Source organism: Gracilinanus agilis, chromosome 6 (genome assembly GCF_016433145.1).
Source record: "Gracilinanus agilis isolate LMUSP501 chromosome 6, AgileGrace, whole genome shotgun sequence".
NCBI classification, from domain to species: Eukaryota; Metazoa; Chordata; class Mammalia; order Didelphimorphia; family Didelphidae; genus Gracilinanus; species Gracilinanus agilis.
The window spans coordinates 120622267-120647405 of record NC_058135.1 but is presented as its reverse complement, the minus strand read 5'-3'; the positions used below and the strand labels follow the sequence as shown (position 1 = coordinate 120647405).

At 37.2% G+C, this 25139-nt stretch overlaps 1 protein-coding gene across 2 annotated transcripts in view; it reads right to left on the bottom strand.

Annotated features, from left to right (window-relative positions):
* Nucleotides 1-25139, bottom strand: part of GATB (glutamyl-tRNA amidotransferase subunit B) — a 111479-nt gene that overhangs the window by 34790 nt on the left and 51550 nt on the right. For both annotated transcript variants that reach the window (XM_044681149.1, XM_044681148.1), the window contains exon 10: nucleotides 10604-10737. In XM_044681149.1, coding sequence (XP_044537084.1) covers nucleotides 10604-10737 — 134 coding nt within the window. The remainder of the gene's footprint in view (nucleotides 1-10603; nucleotides 10738-25139) is intronic.

Sequence of the window (25139 nt, the reverse complement as noted above, 5' to 3'; positions counted from 1 at the left end):
TATTGCATTATGATCTGAGAAGGTTACATTTATTATTTCTGCTCTTTTGCATTTGTTTGCAATGATTCTATGCCCTATAACATGGTCAATCTTTGTGAATGTGCCATGTGCAGCTGAGAAGAAGGTGTATTCCTTTTTGTCCCTATTTATTTTTCTCCACATATCAATTAGATCTAATTTTTCTAGGACTTCATTCACCTCTCTTACCTCTTTCTTATTTATTTTTCGGTTTGATTTATCTAGATCTGACAGAGGAATATTTAGATCTCCCACTAGTATGGTTTTACTATCTATTTCCTTCTTGAGCTCTGCCAGTTTCTCCTTTATGAATTTGGGTGCTATGCCACTTGGTGCATACATATTGAGCAGTGTTATTTCCTCATTGTTTATACTGCCTTTAATCAGGATGTAATGACCTTCCCTGTCTTTTTTAATCATATCTATTTTTACTTTGGCTTTGTCAGAAATCATAATAGCCACTCCTGCCTTTTTGTGTGTTTCGGTCAGGAGAGGTTAAGAGCTGCTTCTTACTCTGCCGCCATCTTAACCCGGAACCCCTATTCCTTACTTTTTAATTTGGATATTTGATGATTTCGTAGATAATTTTCCTACAGAACCTTCTTTAGCGGCTTCATGTAAATTTTGCCATATTACTGTTATTCTATTAAGCACCATTTTTTTTGTTTATTCTGACTTGGTCTTTGCTCCATTTGTTAACTTGGAAGTTATTATATATTCTCACTTTAGGTCTATGTCACTCTATCCATCTTTCATGTACTGAATACTTTTTTTAAGTTATGTAGTTAAAGTTATTACTATAGTTTTTAGTTTTATGTTATAGCATCTAAAAATACACAAAATATTTCTGTATTTTTGCAATTGTTTATGAGTTTTTAAACCTCAAGCATGACTGATTTTTTAAAAATTAGATATGAGCCAAAGATTCACATTCAATATAATCTTTATAGATCTATCAAATTCAGTTTTTCTATGCTATTAGAGTCTGAAACTCCCATCTTGTTTCTATTATATTTGTTAGATTCCAGAGGATAATACAAATCTACAACTACTGAAGACTCATTTTTAAAATTATTTTGCATTTCAGTTTGCCTTTTAAAAAACTCTTAGTTTACTGAGCTACTCATTACATATATAGACATAAGTTCATTGTCTGTGACATCTTTACTCTGATGTAGTTTTCCTGTGTCTCAAAGCTACTTTATCTATCTATCTATCTATCTATCTATCTATCTATCTATCTATCTATCTATTAATTCTAAACCCTTAACTTCTGTGTATTGGCTCCTAGGTGGAAGAGTGGTAAGGGTGGGCAATGGGGGTCAAGTGACTTGCCCAGGGTCACACAGCTAGGAAGTGTTTGAGGCCAGATTTGATTTCCTACTTATTTATATAAAATTATGTTTACAAATCCTATTTTTAAAAAATTTAGCTGAAGAATAATACATTTTATTGCAACTTGCACTTTAAATCTGTATGTATCTGTGTTTCAGGTGTGTTTTATGTGGGCATCATATTATTGGATGTTCTCATCCATTCCAGATCTCTTTTCCTTTTTTGAAGCTAAGTTCAGGCTGTTTACATTCAAAGTAATAATGAATGTAATAATTACTAAATTATATTCTGCTAAATTACTTAAAAATAGCACGAGACACAGCATAGCTTATTTTGCTTATATTAATTCAATCCCAGTGTCTTTATGAGCATGAGAGTTCTTATGGGGGAAAACTGGGGGTTAACGTAAATATTATCAGGGTCTTGAGGAAGAGTAAGTAAGACACAAGACAAGGCAACAGACTGGGATTAATAAATTGGGGAAATACAATTTAGAATGAGTTTGGCAGGTGGAGGCCCAATTGGCAACACAGATCCACCTAGCCAGGGAGTCTGTGAAACTACCAAGTGAGTAGACTGACAAAAGGTTTTATAAACAGGGGTTTAATTCAATGAACTATAGTTTGAAGGAAGGGAAAGGGGTTCTTTTCTACCAGTCTATGGGCAAGCCTCAGGATCAAGGAATGAATTTATCTACACTAAGCTTTAGACTAGTGATTCCCAAAGTGGGCTCCACCGCTCCTGGTGGGTGCTGCAGCAATCCAGCGGGGCAGTGATGGTCACAGGTGCATTTATCTTTCCTATTAAGATTTTTAAAAAATTAATTTCCAGGGGACTAAGTAATATTTTTTCCGGAAAGGGGGCATTAGGCCAAAAAGTTTGGGAACCACCGCTTTAGACTATAGTTGGGCAGGGCACAATGAATATCAGGAATGAAAGTGGGATCCTCACTGCTGAGTCCTCTCAAAATCCAGTGATGATTCAGCTCTCTCCCAGGTCCTCAGCCAGTACTCCTTCAATTGGGTAAGTCAGGGAGCTAAACCAACCTGAGCTGACCAGCAACCCTGGTTAGGTTTTAGTCTCAACCAAACTTTCCACAGGCAGATGACTTTTTCCTTCTGGATACCAGGATATTAGGATACTTCCTCTGAGGTCTCCCAGGGGGTCAGGTACAACTTGTCCCCAGCCAACATGGAGTCAATCTTAAAGAGAGAAGCAAAACTTCCTGCTTCCCCATTCCATTTAGAATTCTCCAGTCCTGCTTGCTAAGCCTCCCAAATAACTAATCTTAAACATTTTATTAATTTATCTTACAACAGTGTACACACACACATATACACAGACATTCTTCTTTTATACCTACATCAAAGAGTCTACTTTTACTGATACAATCTACTAAGCATCCCTACCTAGCCTGGATAAAAGTATGTATTATGATTCACTCTTTCCTCTGAAATCTCTAACACTTTTGTTAGTTTGTTGACCTATGGTCTCTTAATATTCAAGATTTAAAAAAAAATGATTTGCTCTCCTAATTTTCACTTTCCCTCTCCAAGTTACCAATTTTTTTTCTCTTTTAGTGGGGGGTCATGCCTCAATTCTTGGCCTTCATTAAATAACCTTTTTTATAAGATGGGACTCTGAAGAGCTTTCTTTTAACTGTATGCATTATAGAAAGTGAATATTTAAAACTTTGTTTACTTTGTTAATGTTTTTGCTTTATGGTTGATTCCTCTGTTGAAAGTCCTGCTAACTTCTGGCTTTTTCTGAGGGTAAAGGCAGAAGACTGATTATATTAAACATAATTTTGGTTTAAGGTCAGTTTCTCTTTATATTTTTAACATATCACATTCCAACATCTTCTTTTATATGTTATGCTTGTTGAATAATCTTGCACTTCTTTCTGATTGCTTTTAAGATTGTTTCTTTTATACTAAAGTTCTGAATTTTGTTGATATTTTTGGGCAAGTTAAATTTTTAGTTGAAGGACTTTTGATGGCACCTTATAAATTATATTGATAAGCATTTTGTCCTCTTGTTATCAGTATTTCCAGGCAAGTGCAGCACATGATTTCTTAGAATATGGTTTTCAGATGCTTTATGTCTTCTTATTTTCCTGAGGATACCAACATTTCCCAGTTTGTCTTGGCAATTCTCAGTACTCTTGCACCATCGCCTTAATTTTTAGGAATTAAGTCTTCTATTGGCACGACTTCTTAATTTTTTTTTGTTGTTTGATCTGCCATTTCTGCATTTTTGTCCTCTACCAAGGTTAGTCTAGTCTTTGGAGGATGTGGTGCTTAATTAAACACTGAATGTTTTGTTACTGTTTCATATTCTTTTGTGTTCTTTCAATACGCTTATATTCAGCATATCCTTCTTCTTCTTCCTTTTGAAAAATCCTTACCTTCCATCTTAGAATCAAAACTGTGTATTGGTTTTAAGACAGAAGAGCAGTAAGGGCGAGACAATGAAGGTAAGATGACTTGCCCAGGGTCACACAGCTAGGAGTGTCTGAGACCAGATTTGAACTCAGAATCTCTAAGTTAGGCTCTCAATCCAGCATATCCTTATTTTGTATCATTCCACTTTCATAACCATTCTTAAGATCTTTATAGTATCTATTTTCTCTAGGTTTCTGTCTGGGTACTCTAGTAGTTTTTTCTATTATATTTTTATTTCTGGATTTCTTCTCACTTTCTTTTGCCCCATAATACATTTTTTATTGAATTGTGCCTCTTTTTTGTGTCAGGTTCTTTCTTTTAGCTCTTCAATTAAGTTTTTGCTTTTGAGACTTATTTCCTTTCCTTTCTTTTTATTATTATCTTCTTTTATTTGATGCATTTGTTGGTGTTTTGATGTAATGAAGGGGAATTTTGATTAATCACAACCACACACTCAGCTGTCCTTCTGGATCTTTTCGATCTTCCTTGACAACTATTTCATCATTACTCTTTCAATGACTTCCTAATTCCTCGTAATCTACCTCTTCATTCTTTATGTTTCTGCAATATGGACTGGATTGGGGAACTCCCAGACTGCTATACTTGTTTCACCACTAGATGGTACTCATCTCTTGATAGCCTGGAGACTGTAGTTTTCCCTTCCTCAAGGGGTATCTAAGAATTTACAGAGTCCACTTTCTTAACAAAACCAGGCATAAAAAGTAGCTTGTGAAATAATTTTTGATAAATAAACCTGTTTTAATAATAATACTTCAGATGACTCGACATTTAGACTAGACTACAAATTTTCTCACCAGAAATTCTTTAAACTGTATGTATAATTATTTACTGCATAGGGGTCTGCTGATCAACCTTTCAGTGTGTCCCTCTGCTCAGTCTCTGCCAGCCTGCTTCCTGCATGTTACTCCCCTATTAAGCTTTGGAATTTACCCTAAGCCATCTGGACTGAGTTGTTCATTAGCCAATTGATATTTGTTCCTGAAATTAACTTGTGCTCACCTAATCTGAGAGAAAGTAACCAACTTTTCTTTGTTCTCCCGCTTCAACTAAATGGACCAAAAAATGGTCATTCCTTAATTTCTTTTGTCCACTTGACTAGCAAAATCAGGAATAGGTTTATGTTTTTAAAGCTAAAATTGGTTGTATGGTTGGTCTGGGCAATTAATTTTTATGTATTCTGATGGGACAATAAGTTAAAATCTTGGCTCCATCAGTAACTGTGAGACACTGGATAAGTCACTTGTCTCCCTTAAGCTTGTTTCCTTACACATAAAATGAAGTTTGGATGACTTATGATAGCTATTTTCAATCTAAAATTCTGATTATCTTCTTCTATGAACCATAACTAGCCTCACAACATAAACTGAACCACAGAACATAAATTTAATAGCTTTTTCTCAATGCCGACTGCAACAAGTCTATGCTAACTAGCTTTTTTAGACCCTCCATACACTGAGCCACAGCTCCCCACCTTCCTTCTCACTCCTTTGCCCCTTACACATACCTCTAGTTAAGTCATGCATGCATCCTCATGTACTAAGCATCTATTAGATTCATTTTCAAATCTAAAGCCTATGGTAAACTGCACCTCAAATCTGTTAGGCCTTTTCCTTTTTCTTCTTTGTATTCAAATCTGACCAGTCCTTGAAGGTCTAGCTCAGTGATTCCCAAAGTGGGCACCACCGCCCTCTGGTGGGTGCTGCAGCAATCCAGGAAAGCGGTGATGGCCACAGGTGCATTTGGGGGCAGTGAATAACTGTAAGAGGGCGGTGATAGTATGTGACAGGGGGCGCTAAAGTAATATTTTTTCTGGAAAGGAGGTGGTAGGCCAGAAAAGTCTGGGAACCACTGGTCTAGCTCAAGCCCTTCCTTCGTGAAGCTCTTGCTAATTATAACCCCATTCCCACAATGATCTCTCCCTTTTATAAACTTTTGGACTATTTATTATTTGTAGCCAGAATGTATTTACTTAATTACATATTCTCTTGAATTGTACATGGTCTCATTTAGGTTAGTCTTATTTTCCTAAGTTGTAAAGACTGTGTCTTTTTTACTTCTGTACAAGGCACCATGAAACTCACATACGATAGACAATTGATAAAAACTTATTGACTTGGGACTGATGAAACTTTAGCAAAGCAGCTTATGGAGATTTAGAGATTGCTGCTTCTACCAAGAGAATGATATTAAAGGGAAGGCATATTGTTGTATGATATTTTGGTATTTAGTACTTTTACCTAATGACTTAACATTTGTATACTCTTTGCAAAAGTACTAATTGAAAAAGTTATTGCTTTTCTATTTAAATAGATAATATTAATATGTAATAATTAAATAATAATGATTCAATATACTCATAACTTTAATTTTAGCACATTACCAGATGCAATCTGCTTGAGGGCAGGGACAACTTTTGTGTTTTTATACTGGTGCCTCACACAATGCCTAGCAATAAAAAAATAAATATCTGTTGAATGAATGACCATATCCACACAAAGACTGTTTTTTTGTTTTTTTTTTCCTTAAGAGTTGAATTTTCAAATTTCCAGTTTGTTAATAGAAAAATGTGATTCACTATATAAAAATGAACTTTGTAATAAGCTTTGCTGGAATGCATAATCCCTTAAAAGAGGATGAACGATACACGGCATAATAGGTTGTTTCCTGTTAAAAGGATACTGTGAGATTAAAATATTAACAACTGATAACTATATTATATTTTAAAATTTGCAAAGTAGTTTCAATGCATAATCTTAATTTATCTGCTCACAACGCTGTGGTGGTAAGGACCATGGGTATCATCATCCAGATTTTACAGAATGAAGAAAGTGAAGCTGAGAGAGATTAAATGATTTTGCTGTGGACATCTAGCTGCTAAGTGTGACAAGTGGAATTCAAACCTGTGCCTTGTCTGACTTCAAGTCAGGAACTTTGGTCACTCTATTACTCTGTCCCTTTAAAACAGAGAGAAGACATAATTATACCACTGAGGTTTAGATAGAATAGTATGCAAATTACTTGGGATAAACAATCATTTTATTTTGTGGCAGCAATGGTCTCACAATATCTTACTGATACTGAAGACTTAATGTTTGACCTTGACCAAATGAAACCAGACTGAACAAGCTTCCTCCTCTTTAGTTAGCTATCTGTCAAAGGAGGTCTGGATTTTGTACCATACCCTGATGTTTCATTGCTGTCTTTTATTGTGTTTTAAAGAATGGATATTACTTAAAGAAATCATTGAAACATAGCTCTTACTATGGATAAACATAATATTTTAGCCTACCAAGAAACAGAGTCAGTCTCGCCTAAGTAAAAAGGAGAGTGTGGCCAAAAAATGAGAAACAACTTCAACCGTAAAACAGTCTAATTAATACTTAAAAAATAAGCAATGATTTTCAGGAGAGGCCTGGCAGCTGGACCTGTGGCTTAAGCTTATTATAATTGGAAGAACAGTGAGAAGAGTAGTATAAAGAACTGTTGACTTGCTATGAAGAAAAAACACTTGTCATTGGCTCCAAAGACTGAAGCACTGATATTTAAAAAAAAGTAATTTTTACTGATAAAACGTGCATTTTAGTCAAAGGCTGTACTAAGATCCTTTTAAAAGAAGTCCAAGTGCGTCCATAAGTCCCGATCATCTTTGTCAGGCTATAAAACATTCACCCAAAAAATTGTTTGGAGAATTTTAAATTTCTGATGGGCCTGAAAATCTTGTATACATTAAGGTAATGAAGAACACTGATAAACACTGATATATATGTAGGGGCATAATTTACATAATTCTCAAATGGAAACAGAATACTATAATACAGCCTTGTCTCATGTCACAAACAATTAAGAAGTTTATCGAAGAAATGGATATAGGTAGATTTCAATGTTCAGACAACTCACTCCATTGAAACAGCATTGAAAACCTATTGGGTGGGAGGGGTCAGAATATGCTAGGCTTTAGCTGATCCAGAGAAGGCAGGGGTAGCAGTCATGGTCTCCGACAGAGCTGGGATAAAACGGATATAATTGGAAGGGATGAACAGGGGAACTATATTTTGTTTGGGGTGAAGGGAGTATTACTATGGATAATGAAGAATTATCAATATTGACCTGTTTGTACCAAGTGTTATAAAATTCATATTTTTACAGGAAAAACTGAATGAGATACAGCTTGAGATAGATTATAAAAGAATAATAGTAGGGGACTTTAATTTTCTCCTTTTAGAATTAAATAAATCTAATCAAAAAATAAATATGAAGTTAAGGAAATGAATAGAATTTTTGATAAGTTAAATAGGATAGATAACTGGAAAGCCCCTTACATGAAACTAGTTGTAGATCTAAGTCTGAGAAAACTCATAATCCAAACATAGTTTCCAGTGGAACAGCAATGGTTTAGAAAACTTAAATATTCTGCTAGAATCTTACTTAAATAGTCATCATTCTATGAAGGTAATCCTGGATTCCTTAAGGTTTTGAACACTGGAACAAAAATTTCACCAAATGTGAACAAGCTGGAAAGAATTGGTTTTGGAAAAAGTATGGTTCAGGCAATATTGTGCCTGCCTCCTAAGGACCAATTTAGGCAAATAGGCCCTAGTAATGTATGTCAGCTGAGAACCAAAAGAGTTAAGTTGATCCAGAATAAATGCTGATAGAAACAGGCCTAATATTATATTGCTAGAGCAGCTGTGAATTTTATTTTAGAAAACAAGACGGAAATATACATTAAGAGCTAAAAAGCTGTTTATGCTCATTGACCTAGGAATCTTATTACTAGGATTAGGCCCGAAGGGTGTTATTGAGTGGGTAAAAAGCTGTGAATGTATGAAAATATTCATGGAAGCTTTGTAATGACAAAATAATTGGAAATAACATAAATGCAATGATTGGGAGAAATGTTTGAATAGATTGTGATATTTGAAGGTATGAATCCATGGTGAAAAATTAAAGAATCTGAGCTCAAAGTTTTATCTTGAAAATACAATTGTAGTAGAAAGAGAATATATGACAAATTAAAAGTTTTTAAAGATGTAAAAAAGTTCAGAGTTCATTGTATGTATGTCACTAATTGACTAGTTCTGTTCCACTTAATTTGTACAATAGTCTACCTGAATGGCTAGCTATAGCCCAGATGACCTCTCTGGCATATGAGGTATTCTTGAGTTACCTTTTTCTTGTTATCAATTAGCATTTTCTCAGGGAAGGTAAACTAATATTAATACTAGTCTGAACCTAATGAGGAGGTCATAAAAATATTATATAATGCATTTTGATGAGAAATAGAAATATTTTAGGATTATCTACTTACTGCTCTATATTCACTGCGCTGTCCTCTTGCCTTCATGGCTTCTCTTTGTAAATTCCATTCCTTCTCTGGGCATAGAAATACAGCTGACTACAGGAACTTTGAGTTATTGGGCAAAAAGGGTTATTGTTTAAATGGTCAACCAAAAAATGTTTTTGAGTGATGGCTACATTCGAAGCATGGTCATATGTATTTTGGAGAGGTGTCAATAAGTGTATCCTTTAAGATGCACTATCTTCTGCATGAATCCTTTCTTAAATCCCCAACTATTACTGTTCCTTTCTCATGCTACTTTGTATATATTTAGATTTAATAATTTTATATTTCTTTTTATATGTACTTACTATATCCCCTATTAGAATGTAAGCTCACTGCAAGTAGGAATCGTTTCATTCTTAGTACCTGTATCTCAAGCACTTGCCACAGATGCCTAACACACAGAAGACACAATAAATATCTTTTGATTGACTGATCAACTGTCTCAAGAATTATAGGATCATTGATTCAGGGTGGAAGAGATCTTGAAGGTTAGCCAGTCAAACGCCCTCATTTTACAGATGAGGAAAATGAGCCCCCATGACATTAAATGATTTCTCCAAGATCACAGAGATCATAAATAACAGACATAGGATTAGAACTTATGCTGTCCTCTGACTCCAGAGCTAGTGATCTTTTCATAGAATCATGCTGTGTTTTATAAACTATTTAACTTATAAATGACTTCAGGAGAAAAGACATAAGTATGTGAAAAGATAATAAACATAATCTTATATTATTAGATGAGAGACAAGTGAACAAAAATAAATGTTACAGGAGGTCATAAAATAAAAAAATTACTTTTGTCTAGGGGTGGTTACTTATCTCTCAAGAGATGAAAGTGCTCAAAACACACAAATACAATTATGTAAGAAAAAAGGGTTTCCTAGGTTTCAAAGTAGAATGAATGAGGACTGTGGAAAGAATAATGGATTTGGAGTTAGGGGACCTGAATTCAAATCTCAGCTAAGCTGTTTACCACCTATGCGACTTTGGGAGAAGTATTTTCACTTCAATAAAGTTTGCTCATCTATAAAAAGGACCTTTCTGGTCCCTTTTAGGTCTGAATCCAGTGATCCTAGGAGAGGATGAGAGACAAATGAAGTTAATGAGCTCAACTCCTGAGGATATTCAGCTTCCCAGAAGGAAAGCATCACAGTGCTAGAAGGGATCTGGCAGATCATCCAACTTTTTGCTTGTTTGTTTTTCTTGAATTCTGAATTAATGAGATTTTACTGTGTCACAGGCTCATTCTAGGGCTGCCTAATAAGATCAAAGTGTGCTTTTGGATTCTGGCCTTCAAAAAAAGAGTATTTCTTGATATTTCTATGGCTGGATGGACCAGAAAAGGATGTATCTTTAAGTCAGCAGGGCAAAGTTAGGATGCAAAGGGTAAAAAAAATAACAACCCCCCCCCCCAAAACCTCCATAGCTGCTCTCTCACCTCTCGTTAACAGCAAGGTTCCGCTGCTTTAAATAACCCAGGAAAGTGCTGAGAATCCAGCCGATCACTTTTTTTGGCTCTGCCCTAGTTTCTTTCATCACATTTTGGAAGAACTCCAATAGTCCATTCTCATTCTGTTAAAAAAAAAACAGAAAATAAAAAAAATTGAAACAATCATCTTCCAAGCACACAGGGCCAGTCTGAGGGCCCTTGACCGCCACGTCTTTGGACCAAGGAAGGAAGACAGCTACTGCTTCCTTGCTAAGAACTGGTAGCTCCCTTCTGACTTGCCAACCAAAAGCTTTCATAGTTGGTATTCAGTAACACTGCTCCTGCTCATAAGAATTATGATTGTATTTATCAAGCATTTCCTCCAGAATGAGAATGCTTTAGACACATTGACCCTGATAATCCACGGTGATAGGCAACAGACAAGGAGGGCCTGGATCAAGGAAATGCACATGGTTTGTCCCCAAACACCCCCTGTCTGCAACCCCTCTGCCTACACCTTGGTCCTCCAACCTTTTTTTAGCAGAGCTGAAAATACAGCACAAAATGTCTGCTTGCTGTGAATTTAATCTTCTCTCTCTTTTCATGCCAATCCTCTGATAGAAATTCTAGCAGCCAGAAGAGCAGCAACAATGCAGAAGCTGGAAGGAGGAGCCAAGAGCTGAAGCATCCCACCAGCAGAAGACATCAAGCACAGGGGCCTGTGGTAATAGGATTCACCCTCCAATTATCTGTGGAATCCTCATGTCCCTGATTCTAGCAGAATATCAGTCCCATGAAGGCATGGAAGGCATTCTTTTTAATCATCTTATCTGTAACACACAGCAAGGGCTTTGGTTGTAGTACTATTGCTGTCATTCAGTTGTTTCAGTTTTAAGATCCTGTTTGGGATTCTGGAGCTTTTTGCCATTTCCTTCTCCAGCTCATTTTATAGATGAGGAAACTGAGATAAATAGGGTTAAGTGACCTGGCCAGGGTCACATAGCTAGTAAGTATCTAAGATCAGATTTGAACTTTGGGAGATGAGTCTTCTATCCACTGAGCCACCTAGCTACTCCTTTTTGTTAGTCTTAAAGCACTATATTAATGTGATCCATGGTGTGCTTCAATTATCCAGGGACTGGTGGAAGCCACTCAGATGCGCTAACCTCTTCAGACCAGTATTGCCTCTTCTGTGATCAGCTTTATACACTGGGCAGCTTTTATATGGCCCCAAAAGGAAATGCCTTCTGACAAGCCTTCCCTGTCTTCTGAGATCATCCAATTCAATAAGCATTTATGAAGTTTTCCTATCACTCAATTTAATACTTTTAGGTGTCTGCTATGTGCAGGGCACTGGAGACATAAAGACAAAAAAGAAACCGTTTGCCCTCAAAGAGCTTCCATTTCAGGCCTACCTGAACAAATGCAGAATGAAATAGGCAGAACCAGGAGAACATGGTACACAGTAATAGCAATATTGTGGAATGATCTTAAGTGAAAGACTTAGCTACTCTCAATAATACAATAATTCAGGACAATTCTGAAAGACATGACAAAGAATGCTCTCCACCCCCAGAGAAAGAACTGTTAGGGTCAGAATGAAGATCAAAGCATTCAATTTTTCACTTAAGTTCATTTGGGGTTTTGATTTTATATGATTATTCTCTTATAAAAATAAACAATATGGAAATATTTTGCATGATAAAGCACATATAACCCAGATCAAGTTGCTTACCACCTCTGGGAAGGGGGAGGAAAGAAAGGAAGGGAGGAAGGCAATTTAGATCATATAACTTCAGAAAATTTATGTGAAAAATTGCTAATACATACAATTGGTAAAATAAAATATCTTTACAAAGAGCTTCCATTCAATTGGGGGATACAACATGAACTAGACTTGGCAAATACAAAGTAATTTTAAGGGTCAGAGAATAGGGGACAAGAGGACTCTGAACTGTGGGAGTAGAAACACAGAAGAAAAACATGCTTGAGCTTCGATGGGGACATGATTGGGGATCTAGATTAAATGATCACACTGTTGCAAATATTAATAATATGGAAATAGGGCTTGATCAAACCTAGTTGAATTGCTCGTTGGCTATAGGAAAGGGAAGGGAAAGAACACAAACCATGTAACCATGGAAAAATATTCCAAATTAATTAATTAGTTTAATTAATTTAAAAAAGAAGACTCTTTGCTTTGCAAACAGCTCTTACAACTGTGCCTTAAAAATGCAAAGATTAAAATGAGGTTCCAAGATACCCGAAAGGACTCATGATAAAAACAAAAAAACAAAAAACAAAAAACAAAAAGCAACACAACCTAAAACCCCAAGTGCTATCCAAAGCCAAAGAGAAAATGGTTGGAATCTGACTGCAGACTGAAGCATGCCACCTTTTACTTTATTTCCCTTGTGTGCTTCTTACTGTATATATGAAATGTGTCTTCAGTTGTGACACAGGGAATATAGAAATATTCAATGCATGAAAGCAATGATGCAACTTATATCAGACTATTATCTTAGGGAGCGGAAAGAGGGAGAGAGAATATGAACTGCAAAATATCAGAAAACAACTGTCAAAAATTTTTTCTGCATGTAATTGAAAATAAAATTCAATTAGGAAAAAAGAACCAATGCAAAATGGGATGATCAGAACCAAGAAAAAATATACACACTGACAACACTATAATTAAAGCAAATAAACTTGTCTTCAAAGAAAAAAATATGAAAATGGTCCTCTTTTACTTATTTGAAAAGGTGGGGAAACAATGGATGTGGAATATTGCATATTCATATTAGAGAAGTAAAGTACTAATTAGCATTGCTGAAAAACAAAATGGAGTGATTCCTCCAATGCTGTGTACACTTTTATGGTAAGTTATCAACCAGTGGAGTGTCAGTCCCATCTGTTTTAGCTCGGGTTACTTTCTGGAACCTGAGATGTTTCCAAAAAATTTTTTTTAATGGAAGTAAAAAACAAACAGAAATATGGCCTATTTATAGAAAAGAAGGCTTACATTTTCCAGTTGGGAAGAATTGAGTGATGAGAATCTGATTTCATGCAGTATATTTCCCCCTAGATGCTAATAACTCAAATCAAGTCACAAATCCCTTGAAAATTTCTTTAGAAGTTCATAATCCAATCTAAAAAGTCTTCGTTAAGTATCTACCATGTCCAACAGAGAAGGGATACAAAAACCAGAAAACCCCCATAAAAATCAAAATAGAAAACAATCCCTGTTCTCAAGGAGCATACTTTTTTGGGGTGGGGAAGAATAGGCTCTAAGTACAGGCGACACAGTAGATAAACCTAAGATGGAGTCAGGAAGGTCTAAGTTCAAATGTGTCTTCAGATTCTTATTCACTTTGTGGCTCTAGACAAGTTACTTAAGCTTTCTCAGCCTCAGTTTCCTCATCTATAAAACAGGGATGATAATAATAGCAGGGATCTCCCAGGGTTACCGTAAGGATAATATCAGTAAAGTGCTTTGTAAGCTTTAAAGCACACTATAAATGCTAGCTAGCTTCAATGACTACTGTGAGCAGCTCAAGATTAGGGGGTGTCTTTTTCTGTATCCCTTAGCTCTTAGTACAGTGACTAGCATACAAGAGGTGCTGCCTATTGGCTGACTGGCTATATGATAATGGAAGGAAGGAGTGAGTACCTACAACTACAGAAATCAGGAAAGGCTTCTTTGAAAAAAGCTGAATGAATAATAGTAATAAATTTGTGATTTCTAAGTGCCAAGCACTGTGTTAGGTGCTGCAGATGAGGAAGGAACATATGGAAGGTAGATCTCCTTGGGTAGAGCATTCCCGTACCTCTGAAAGTCTTTTGGAAGCTAGGAGATCTTGAAAACAAGGGGGGCGGTTGGAACATGCGGCTCTCGCTAAGTTCAGTCCTTAAATTTGGCACTGCAGATGTTATAATATATACATAGGCACACATTCACTAGGGCAGACACGCCATAATAAAAAAAAAAATCCAGATGCCCTTTGCAACAGAGCTAAATTCTCTAGTGACAAACCTACTGAATAATCCCCCAATCATCCTTCTGATCTTTTTCCTAGCCCAGGCTATTATTCTGCTCATGCTAAACCAGGGCAAAAGGCCATCTTAACAGCCAGAACTTTGCTGTAGATAAAGGCGAGTATAAGCAATCTGAAGAAGGAGTTTTACTTGAACTGTTCGGGGAAAAAAAAGTATTCCAACTCCCATGCTAGTGCAAAACCCACCAGGGGAAGCCCCAAAGCAGGAGCGGCAGCCTCATCCCAATCAGACAGGGAGAATTCCCTTTGTTCTTCCCTCCACAGGCTGGCCCGCCAGTGAAATGGGCTGTCAGGAGAACTCTTGGCTTCGCCGAGGAAAGGTTTTCTAAATCCGCCTTGAAATATTGCACGCTTGAACTCGTGGGCTCGGCTGAGTTGCCGAGATGGTGATGAATATCTATTTCTCTACCCTTGGGTGGTTTTCTATTGGACGGATAACATGGCAAGTCAGATTTTTGTTTGTCTTTTCATATCAGCCTTCAGATGAAGCCTCTCTGAGTTGGAACTGCTCTCCACTAGGGGATACATGGTTTCAGTCCTCAATTTAAAGCGGATGAAAAAATTGGAGATTTGTGATTGGGGGGTACTTTGAGGAGGGGGAGCCATACATAGCAGTTCTGAGGGAATGTTGGGCTGTGGGACGCTCAGAGAATAATGAGTCAATAAAAGTTGCACACAGGCCTGCAGCTCAGGTGCCTGTCTATCATCAAGCCTTTTTGCTTTTGGGGAAGACAACATTCTGAGCAAATTTTTCCTCTTTCTTTGAGGTAGGCGAATGCTGATTAAGCTTGGCACACGTCTCAGGAGTCTCTGGTGGATACGGTAGTGTCGGCCATCTGGTTTTGTCAGGAAAACAGCGAGCCAGTAATTCCCTTATTTAAACATCATATTAAGAACAAGGCGGAAAAGGCCACTCCATAGAAGGGCTTTTAATGTCCCCGTCAAAGGCTTTGCAAGCATGTGACTTGGCATTAATTTACCCCAAATGAGAGGGAGATGAAGCTGCTCCCTAGCAGACCAGTCCTGTGGCTGATGACCCTTTCTAATTGAGCCTTTTGTAGTGAGAGGTGATGCAGGGAAGGGCAGGCCTTCCTCCTGGGCATGTACCGGACAGCCGGAGAACATCTGTCTCACATTTTAATCCACTTTTGCAGAGAAAGTTTAAGTCACAGGGCAGCTAGGTGGCTCAGAAAACAGTAAGCCAGGCCTGGAGATGGGAGCACTTGGGCTCAAATCTGGCCTCAGACACTTCCTAGCTATGTGACCCTGATTGCTGTCCAGCCCTAGACCTAAGAGAACAGCTTAAAAAAACATAACCAAGTTGAGGTCGTAGTCAGCCCTCACTATTTCTTCTATTTAGCAGAAAATTGAAGTAGTCAAAGTCTGAGAGATTTGCCCAACTAATGATAACAGAGAGAGGGCCTGCGATTTGTGATTTCATCAGTGGTGAGAACTCCTGGATGAAGAAACTCCCTTTCTCAATGTAGATTGGTTGTCTCTCTGCAATTTAGGATGGTGGTGGGGGAAGAGGGCATTATTAAACCCTATTTTGTGTTGTGGTCCCTTTAAGTTTTCTGAAGAAGCTTCTGGACTTCTTAACAGTGCTTTTAAGTATATAAAATAAAGTATGAAGGATTATAAAGGAAACTAAAAGTTAGTGAAAATAAATATAATTTTTTTTCTCTCCCATCTAGACCCCCTGAAATCTATCCCTCGACCCCTACTTAAGAAACCTTTTTAGAGAACACTAAGGGGTTAAGTGACTTGCTTAGTATTACCTTTCCAGGACAGGTGGGCAGCAAGACTTGAATCTGGAGCTTCCTGCCTCTAAGACCATCAATATAACTCTCCCAGGCTCCTTCTCGATGTGGTCCAAAATGGAAGTGAACCCTCATGGGTGGAAACTTCATTTTAAATCCTCGAGTTGTGCTCTGGAGGTAGTTTAACACTTCCAGATAGATGACATTCATTCTCTCTCTCTCTCTCTCTCTCTCTCTCTCTCTCTCTCTCTCTCTCTCTCTCTCTCTCTCTCTCTCTCTCTCTCTCTCTCTCTCCCTATCNGACCACTTGTTTAAAGGCTTGCCACTCAATCTACTGAACTATCTAGCTGGCTCCTGATTCTCAACTCTTAACCCTCTGAAAGGAGGAAAGAGTGCCATAAAGGTTAGTAGCAATTTTGGTTCAAACTACACATGCTCTTCTGCTTTGGAAGCAATAAGGCAGAAGGTGAGGGCTTTAAAAAAATACACACACATATGTATATACATAGCTATGCACAGACATACAGTGTTGTAGGAAACTATGGGGTGGGAGCTATACCACCATCTCTTAGAATCTTAGAGAGTGGTCTGGGAGCAGTAAGAAGTTAAGTGACTTGCCCAGGGACATACAAATAGTATTTTTCAGAGGTGTTACTCAAACCTTGTACTTTCTAAATCTAAGGCTCTCTCTCTCTCTCTCTCTCTCTCTCTCTCTCTCTCTCTCTCTCTCTCTCTCTCTCTCCCCTCCATACCCCCACCCCTATCTCCCATCATCTTGCCTGTGTGGTCTCTGGGGTCTGCCCTTTAGATTGGGAGTTTCTGTTTTTCAGCCTTCCTTATATCCTCAGTGCTGGCAATGTTAGGTACTTAATAAGTGCTGGTTGATTTGACTTGTTGGCCTTGGGGAGGAAGCTTACTGCAGAAGAAAGGCTGCTCCATTTAGTCAGTCATGTGGGCTCCTAGCCTGGGTTCCCCACTGACTATGTCACCCTGGACAAGTAACTACACAAGCTTCAGCTTCCTCTGCCATTAGATGAGGGGACTGGATTAGATGCTCACTCAAGTTTCATCCAAGTCTATGATCTCATTTTCATCACACACCCAAGAGGGCCAACAAGCAAGTACCAGGGCCATGAATAAAGAGGGAAGGACTCAACTGATAAGAAGACAATGAAACAACAGAAGAAAAAGAACTCTAAAATGATGAGTTGAAGAACAAAGTAGCAAATGGCATTTGGAATCAGAAGACCCAAGGTCAAATGCTGGCTCTGCCATTGGGCCAGTAATGGACTTAGGTTCTTCCCTAAAAAATGAAAGGGATAGGCTAGATAACCTCCAAGGGTCCCTCCAGCTCTAGACCTAGGCCTCTGGGATGCTCAGAATCAGAAATTGTGTAGGAATCAGGTCTCTTCATTTTAAAGTAGAGATAGTTATACTACTTATAAGACTGCAAATAAAATTCATAGTAATAGCTAGTATTTCTATAGCATTTTAAGGTTAGCAAACCATTTTACAAATATTAACCATGTTATCCTCACGACAATAGTGGAAGGTAGATGCTGTTATTCCTATTTTACAGATAAGGAAACTGAGGCAAGTAGCAGGTCAGCAAGTGTCTAAAGTCAAATATGAACTTGGATCTTCCTGGCTCCAGGTCCAGCACTCTATCGGCTGCACCATGGCCACTGAGGTCCTTGCTAACTCTTAAAATCTTGTGAATCTGTAGTGAGCATTTTACCACTCTAAAATAAAATGTATATGATTATTCCAATTGATGTGGAGGGGACAGCTGGGTAGCTCAGTGGATTGAGAGCCAAGCCTAGAGATGGGAGGTCCTAGGTTCAAATCTGACCTCAGACACTTCCCAGCCATGTGACCATGGGCAAGTCACTTGATCCCCATTGCCTAGCCCTTACCACTCTTCTGCCTTGGAGCCAATACACAGTATTGACTCCAAGACGGAAGGTAAAGGTTTAAAAAAAAAAAAAAAGAAAAAAACAATTGATGTGGAAAAAGCTTTTGACAAAATACAACACCTATTTCTGTTAAAAGCACCAAGAAGCATAGGAATAAATAGAACTTTCCTTAAAATAATAAGCACTATCCCTCTAAAACCATCAGAAAGCATTATTTGTAATGACGGCACACTAGAAACCTTTCCAGTAAGATCAAAAGTGAAAAAAGGATGTCCATTATCATCATTACTATTCAATATTTTCCTAGAAATACTGGTTATACTAAGAAAACAAGAAAAAGAAATTAAAAAGAAAATAAGCAAAGACAAAGTATTTCCTCTGTTTCCAAAACCACTGCTTTACTCAGAGAACCCTAGAGAATGGACTAAAAAACTAACACTTAACTTCAGCAAAGTTGCTGGATATAAAATATACATATATACTCTGCATACTGTTAACAAAATAGAGCAAGAAAAAATATGAGAAATTCCATTAAAAAACCCTGAAGATGACATAAAATACTTGAGAGGCTACCTGCCAATATATACACAAAAATATAATAACACAATAATAAACACTCTTTACACAAAAAAGGTAGATCTAAAAAATTGGAGTCATATTAATTTCGCATGGGTAGGCCAAGCCAAATATAATAAAAACGACAATATTACCCAAATTAATTTATTCAAGGCCATACTAATCAAACTACCAAAGGACTATTTTATAGAGGAATAAAAAATTGATAACAAATTCATCTGGAAGAACGAAAGGTCAAGAATATCAAATGATCTTTTTTTAATGGAAAGAAAGGGAGTCTACTATTATCTGATCTCAGACTATACTAAAAAACCCAAACTGTGAAAACAATTTGGTATTAGATAAGAAACAGAGAGGATGATGAGTAGAATAAATTAGGTACACAATATGCAGAAGCAAATAAATAGCACAGTAACCTAGTTTTTGATAAATCCAAAGATCCCAGTTACTAGGGCAAGAACTCAGTATTCAGTAAAAATTTGGAGGAAAAATAATGTCTGGCAGGAATTAGGTATAGACTAACATCTCACACCATATACTAAGAGAAGGTCAAAATGGGTACATGATTTGGATGTAAAGAATGACATCATAAGAAATCAGAGGAGCATAGAAGAAATTATTTGTCAGAACTATGGATAAAGGAAGAGTTCAGGGCAAATGAGACAGAGAAGTTCATAAGATGTAAAATAGACAATTCTGATTACATAAAATTAAAAAGAAACACAAACAAAACCAATGCAGCTAAAATTAGAAGAAACACAAGAAATTATGGGAAAAATCTTTGGAGCAAGTTTCTTTGAAAAAGGTCTCATTTAGGATATACACTAGAAGGCAGTCTGGAAGAAACTAGATACAGACATTTTACACCATTTACTAAGATAAGATCAAAATGGATATATGAGCTAGGCATAAAGGGAGATATATCATAAGTAAATTAAAAGAACAGGGAATATAGTATCTATCAAATTTATGAATAGAAGAATTTATGAATAAAGAACAGATAGAAAGCATTGTGAGATGTAAAATGGATAATTCTGAATACATTACATAAAAAGCCTCTGTACAAATAAAACTAATGTAGCCAAGGTTAGAAGAAGGAAGACCTGTAAAATTGGTTAAATTGACAATAAAGGAAATGACAAATGACAGAAAGGCTGTGGCTTAACAAGCATATTAATGTACTGTTGGTGAAACCACTGTGACCTGGTCTAATCATTGTAGAAAACAATCTGGAACTATGCCCCCAAAATTATCAAACCATGCATACTCTTTCACCAAATGATATCAATATGAGGTTTATCTCCCTCCCAAAGAGGTCAAAGAAAGAGAAAAAGGACTCATGTACAAAAATGTCTATAGTGAAACTTTTTGTATTTTGCACAAAATTAGAAATTGAGGGGATTCCCATTAATGTGGAATGGTTGAACAAATTGTGTATGTGAATGTGATAGAATACTTGAAAGAAATAATGAAGGGTTTGGTTTCAGAAACCCCTGAGAAGATTTGTATGAACTGTTACAAAAAGAAGTGAGCAGAACCAGGTTAACATTTTATACAAAAACAACAATATTGTAAAGATAATCAATTTGGAAAGCCTTAGGAACTCTGATCAATACAATGACCCACCACAATTCCAAAGGATTCATGATGAACCATGCTACCCACCTCCAGATAGGGAGAAGATAGTTTTAGAGTGCAGAATGAAGAATATTTTTCTTTCCTTATTTTCTTTTTGGGATTTTTTTGGACATGATTAGTGAAAATATTATTTTGCATGATTATACATATTTGTAATGGGGTTTGTTTTTCTTTCCTTCTCAATGGGTAAGGTACAGGAGGGGAAGAGTGCACATTTGGAAATGAAAATAAAATAAAATTCAATTAAAAAAATAAGGAAAAGGGGGCAGCTGGGTAGCTCAGTGGATTGAGAGCCAGGCCTAGAGACCTAGGTCCTAGGTTCAAATCCAGCCTCAGACACTTCCCAGCTGTGTGACCCTGGGCAAGTCACTTAACCCTCATTGCCCACCCTTACCACTCTTCCACCTATGAGCCAATACACAGAAGTTAAGGGTTTAAAAAAAAAAGGAAATACAGAGAAGCTGTGCTCTGTGAACATAATATGTGCCTCTGAACAAGTTCTGTGTTAGTCAATTGAAAGCTTATGGTTCTAGCTTGCTCACTACAAAACTAAAGGCAGTGCTGATCTAAGAACAAAAATCTTGTTTAATCTTGAAAAAAAAGTGCTTTACACTTATAAATGGGAATTCATTTTATAATTATAAGCACCCTGCTCCATTTGATGGGCTTATTAACCTGCAGAGTCTATAGCTTTGCCTGGTTAGAAGTGCAAGCCTAGATCCAGCGAGTCTATTGCTGCAGTAGAATTATTGGGATCATAGGATTCAAGAATTGTGGAGACCTCAGAGATCTAGTATAGGGGTTCTTAACCATTTTTTAGGTTGTGGATGGTGAAAGCACTCCTCACAATATTGCAAAATACAAAGAAAACCAATTACATTTAAATAGTATCAAAATATTTAAAAATACAAACAACTTCATAGACCCCAAAATAAGAAGTTCTAATCGAGTTCAAACTAAAGCAGCTCTTTAATCTTTATCCATTTTGCAGGTGAGGAAGCTGAGGAAGAGTGAAAAAAATCTTCCCAAGGTCATATAGGTTGTAAGAACGCAAGTCCTCTTGATCCAAAATCCAAAGGTCAGTGTCCTAGGAGGACAATTTTCTTTGGATCCCCTCAATCATTTGGGGACAAGACAGAATAATAGATGGTTTTTTAGGCACAGTGTAAAATGCATCTTTTTATTTAACTTTCTGGAGCAAGTGATATTGGTTTTTTTTTTTTTAATAGACTAGAGACTGACTAAAAGCACCCAGAAGCTGGCAAGCAGAGGGTACAATTTTATAAAATGAACAATAAAATCAATTTTGGAAATTGCATAGAGCTGAAATACAGTGAGTAACAATGTCAACCAAATGGATTTTCCTAACATGGTAGTCTGAAGGTGAATGCACTGTATCTCAATTGTCCTGAGCAGTCTAAAGTCAGCCAATATGGCTTTAGATGCCTTTTCAAACTACTTAACTTTAAAACGCAATTCTACACAGAATATATATTTATCATGGGAAATTATTTTATGGGCATTTCATCCAGGAAGCCAAGCAGGGCCTTTCAGGCTTGCTTAATGCCCAAAGGAAAACTTGGAAAAACAATCCATTTAACAACAACTCTATTCATTCATCTATTCATGATTTCTTTTCAGTTTCTTTTTCCCCAAGAGACATCCTAACCTTTTCTGTGATGTCAGAAATAAAGGGCTGTGACTTCAAATGGGGAATAACCAGTTGGTAAGGATGAAATCATTCAAATAAGGCTTTTTCATGCAAATATCCTCAGGGCTAATAAAAACACAGAGATCAGCACACATATGGTCATACTGTATATGTTACTCAGGAGGTCTCTGTTGCAGCATTCATCAAAGTCCTACTGGGGTTATTCTAAATTTCCAAGTCTTTAAATCACTACTACCACCACACAACACCTTATGTGGACCTCAAAGTACCTGTATGTGTATAGGATATACTTTTGCATGTCCCCCTCCACTTGGCAACACTTTTTGTGAAGTCTGATAGGCTGTTTCTCGTTTTTTAGAGATCCAATGAGAGTTAAATGAGTTATGGCTCTTCCCTTTCAGATGGGAAGGAAGATCAAGTTATAAACCCAAAGTCACCTAGTTACTAACCAGTGAGCTAGAAATGGAGCCAAGAGCTTTTATTCTCAGTTACATGGGTATCATATTTGGGGATAGTGTTAACACAATGCCGGGCACATAATAAATGTTTATAGATACTTAATTTTGAATGCTCAAAGAATACATCCCCAGCTCTTAGGTTCAGGCTAGCCTCATGAAATAAGTGCAAAGAGCATGGGACCTGGAAATTAAGTACTCTGAATTGAATCTGGGGTCTACTACTAATCAGCTAATGTCAGCAGAGACTCGGTTTATCAATCTGATAAAACATTTATTAAGTGTTTACTACCAATAAGGCATTCTGCCAGGTTCTAGGGAAACAAAGCCAAAAATAAAAAGTGACTGACTCCAAGGGTTTTATTTTCCTTATCTATAAATGGGGAGTCAACTAGATAATGTCTAATGCCATGTAATTCTGTGATTTCTCTTGGGCCCTAATCTTCTCGGGGGAAAAGACTAAACTCTATGTCCCATCAAGTACCTAATACAGCATACCTAATGGGTGCTCAAAACATACTTGGACTTAAATACACAGGACTCCTAAAAACAAACAAAATGGAGTTCATGGAATCCATAAACCCAGCCACAAACCTGGAATCCACAAACTCATCACTGTTCAAAGGAAACCACAGACTTTAAGTAGGTAAAAAAATGAAAAACAAAAACAAAACCTCAGAGTAGATGACCAGAGGAAGAGAATTTAAGGCCTCTCTTGTGCCTCAATTTCTTCATCTATAAAATGATATCTGAATCCCAGATAACTTAAGAGCATTGCCATATTGTTGGCCACCCTGGATTTGCAGTTTATTCTGGGAGCATTTAATAAGAACAAAACCAACAATAATAACCCTCATTTACATTGTATTTTTTTAGGTTTGTAAAGTGTTTCTCAAACTGTGAACTATCTTGATAAATTTAAAATATGATTCCAGTTACAATATGATTTAAAAAGCAATTCCAAAACAATTCACAGTTTTAAAAAAAAGTATTGTACAAAGTGAACAAATGTGGAGGCAGATAATGGAGTTGGGGGAAATGATCTCTAAATATTCTTAATTATGTAGTACTGAGGAGGCAGCAGGTTGGATAAAGGCTAAGAAGGAGCCCCGGGAGTCCCTGCTCTATTACTTATTAGCACTTTGCTATGTCACTTAACCTCAGAACCAGATCACTAATTTGTAAAATGGGGATAACCTAACCCTGCCTCTAGACTATGAGGATCAAATGGGATCATAAGTGCAAAAGCACTCTGTGAAGCTCTCTACAAACATAAATTATAAACTTGTGCTCTTTGTGCTACTACTATAATCAGTCTATATAACCTGAATCACGCACCAACCAATCATTGGACAGTTTGGTCCATGCCTGGCAAATCAAAACCCACCTGGACCATTTGCCATGGAGAATTCACATGCATATAATTACAAGCACACAGATGATTATAATAATTACCACATGTCTTTGTACATACAGAATTGAAAATCTGAGCCTTGTTATAATAGCAGCATATTTGGATGGCTTCTTCCATCTGAGCTGATGGTTAGTGGGTGAAGAGGCTAAGAGGGCAGGCTGGAGATAAGTAACGAAATCAGTCGCAGTTTAATCATGAAATGAGGAAGCTCATAATGCACTTAGAAGAGAAGGTTGAAGTGTGGGGTCTAGGAAGCAGGGAAGGGTTTATTTGTCGAGATCAGCCTGGCTTGAGAACCAAGAAAAAACTGTTTGCAAACAGCTTTAGGAATCGTGGGTGCCTGGAGAAGGTCTTTACAGAGACAACCTCTGGAAAACAGACATCCATCTCCCTGGGTGGTTTCTTAATAGGACTATCGTGAGTCCTCGCCACTTTTGATGTGAGACCCTAACAAGAAGGGTCAGAAGTAACAACAAACCATCTTGCAAACGTCGAGGGTGGTGTGAGTAAGGAAACAATGGTTGTTAATACCACAGTCCACATCACATAACCAAATTCAAGGAGAGATGAAAGTTTAGTTCTGAAGTTTAGACCCAGTGTGAGGGTGGGTGGGAAGGGGTAATGGTCTATGAGTGTGCATACTGCTCAGCCTAATAAGAAGCAATCCTCTGCAGACGGCACGGAGCTCTGATGCTTTGGAAAGCCCCCCTCCTACCACTGCTATTTATTTAATGAATACTCTTGGGCACTCTTTAAATTGAAAGATGGTTCATTAGATTGGTGCATCTGCCCCTCTCAGCAATCTGTTGTGTTTCTGATGCAGGCAGAAAAAGCCATGGAAATATCATTTTTCAGGTGTGCTCTGGGTAGCTTAGCTTCTGGGGACTGCAAAGTCATAAAGACGGCCTAATTTCAGGAAAAACAATTTGCCTGAATCACTCAATTTTGTTCCCCCTTTCACTTCATCCTTAATATTTGAAGACATGTCAGACTGAGGAAATTTGGTTTACAATGCCAGTAGGTGGCCATATAACCAACCAGGGTTTCTGTATTATGTGCTAA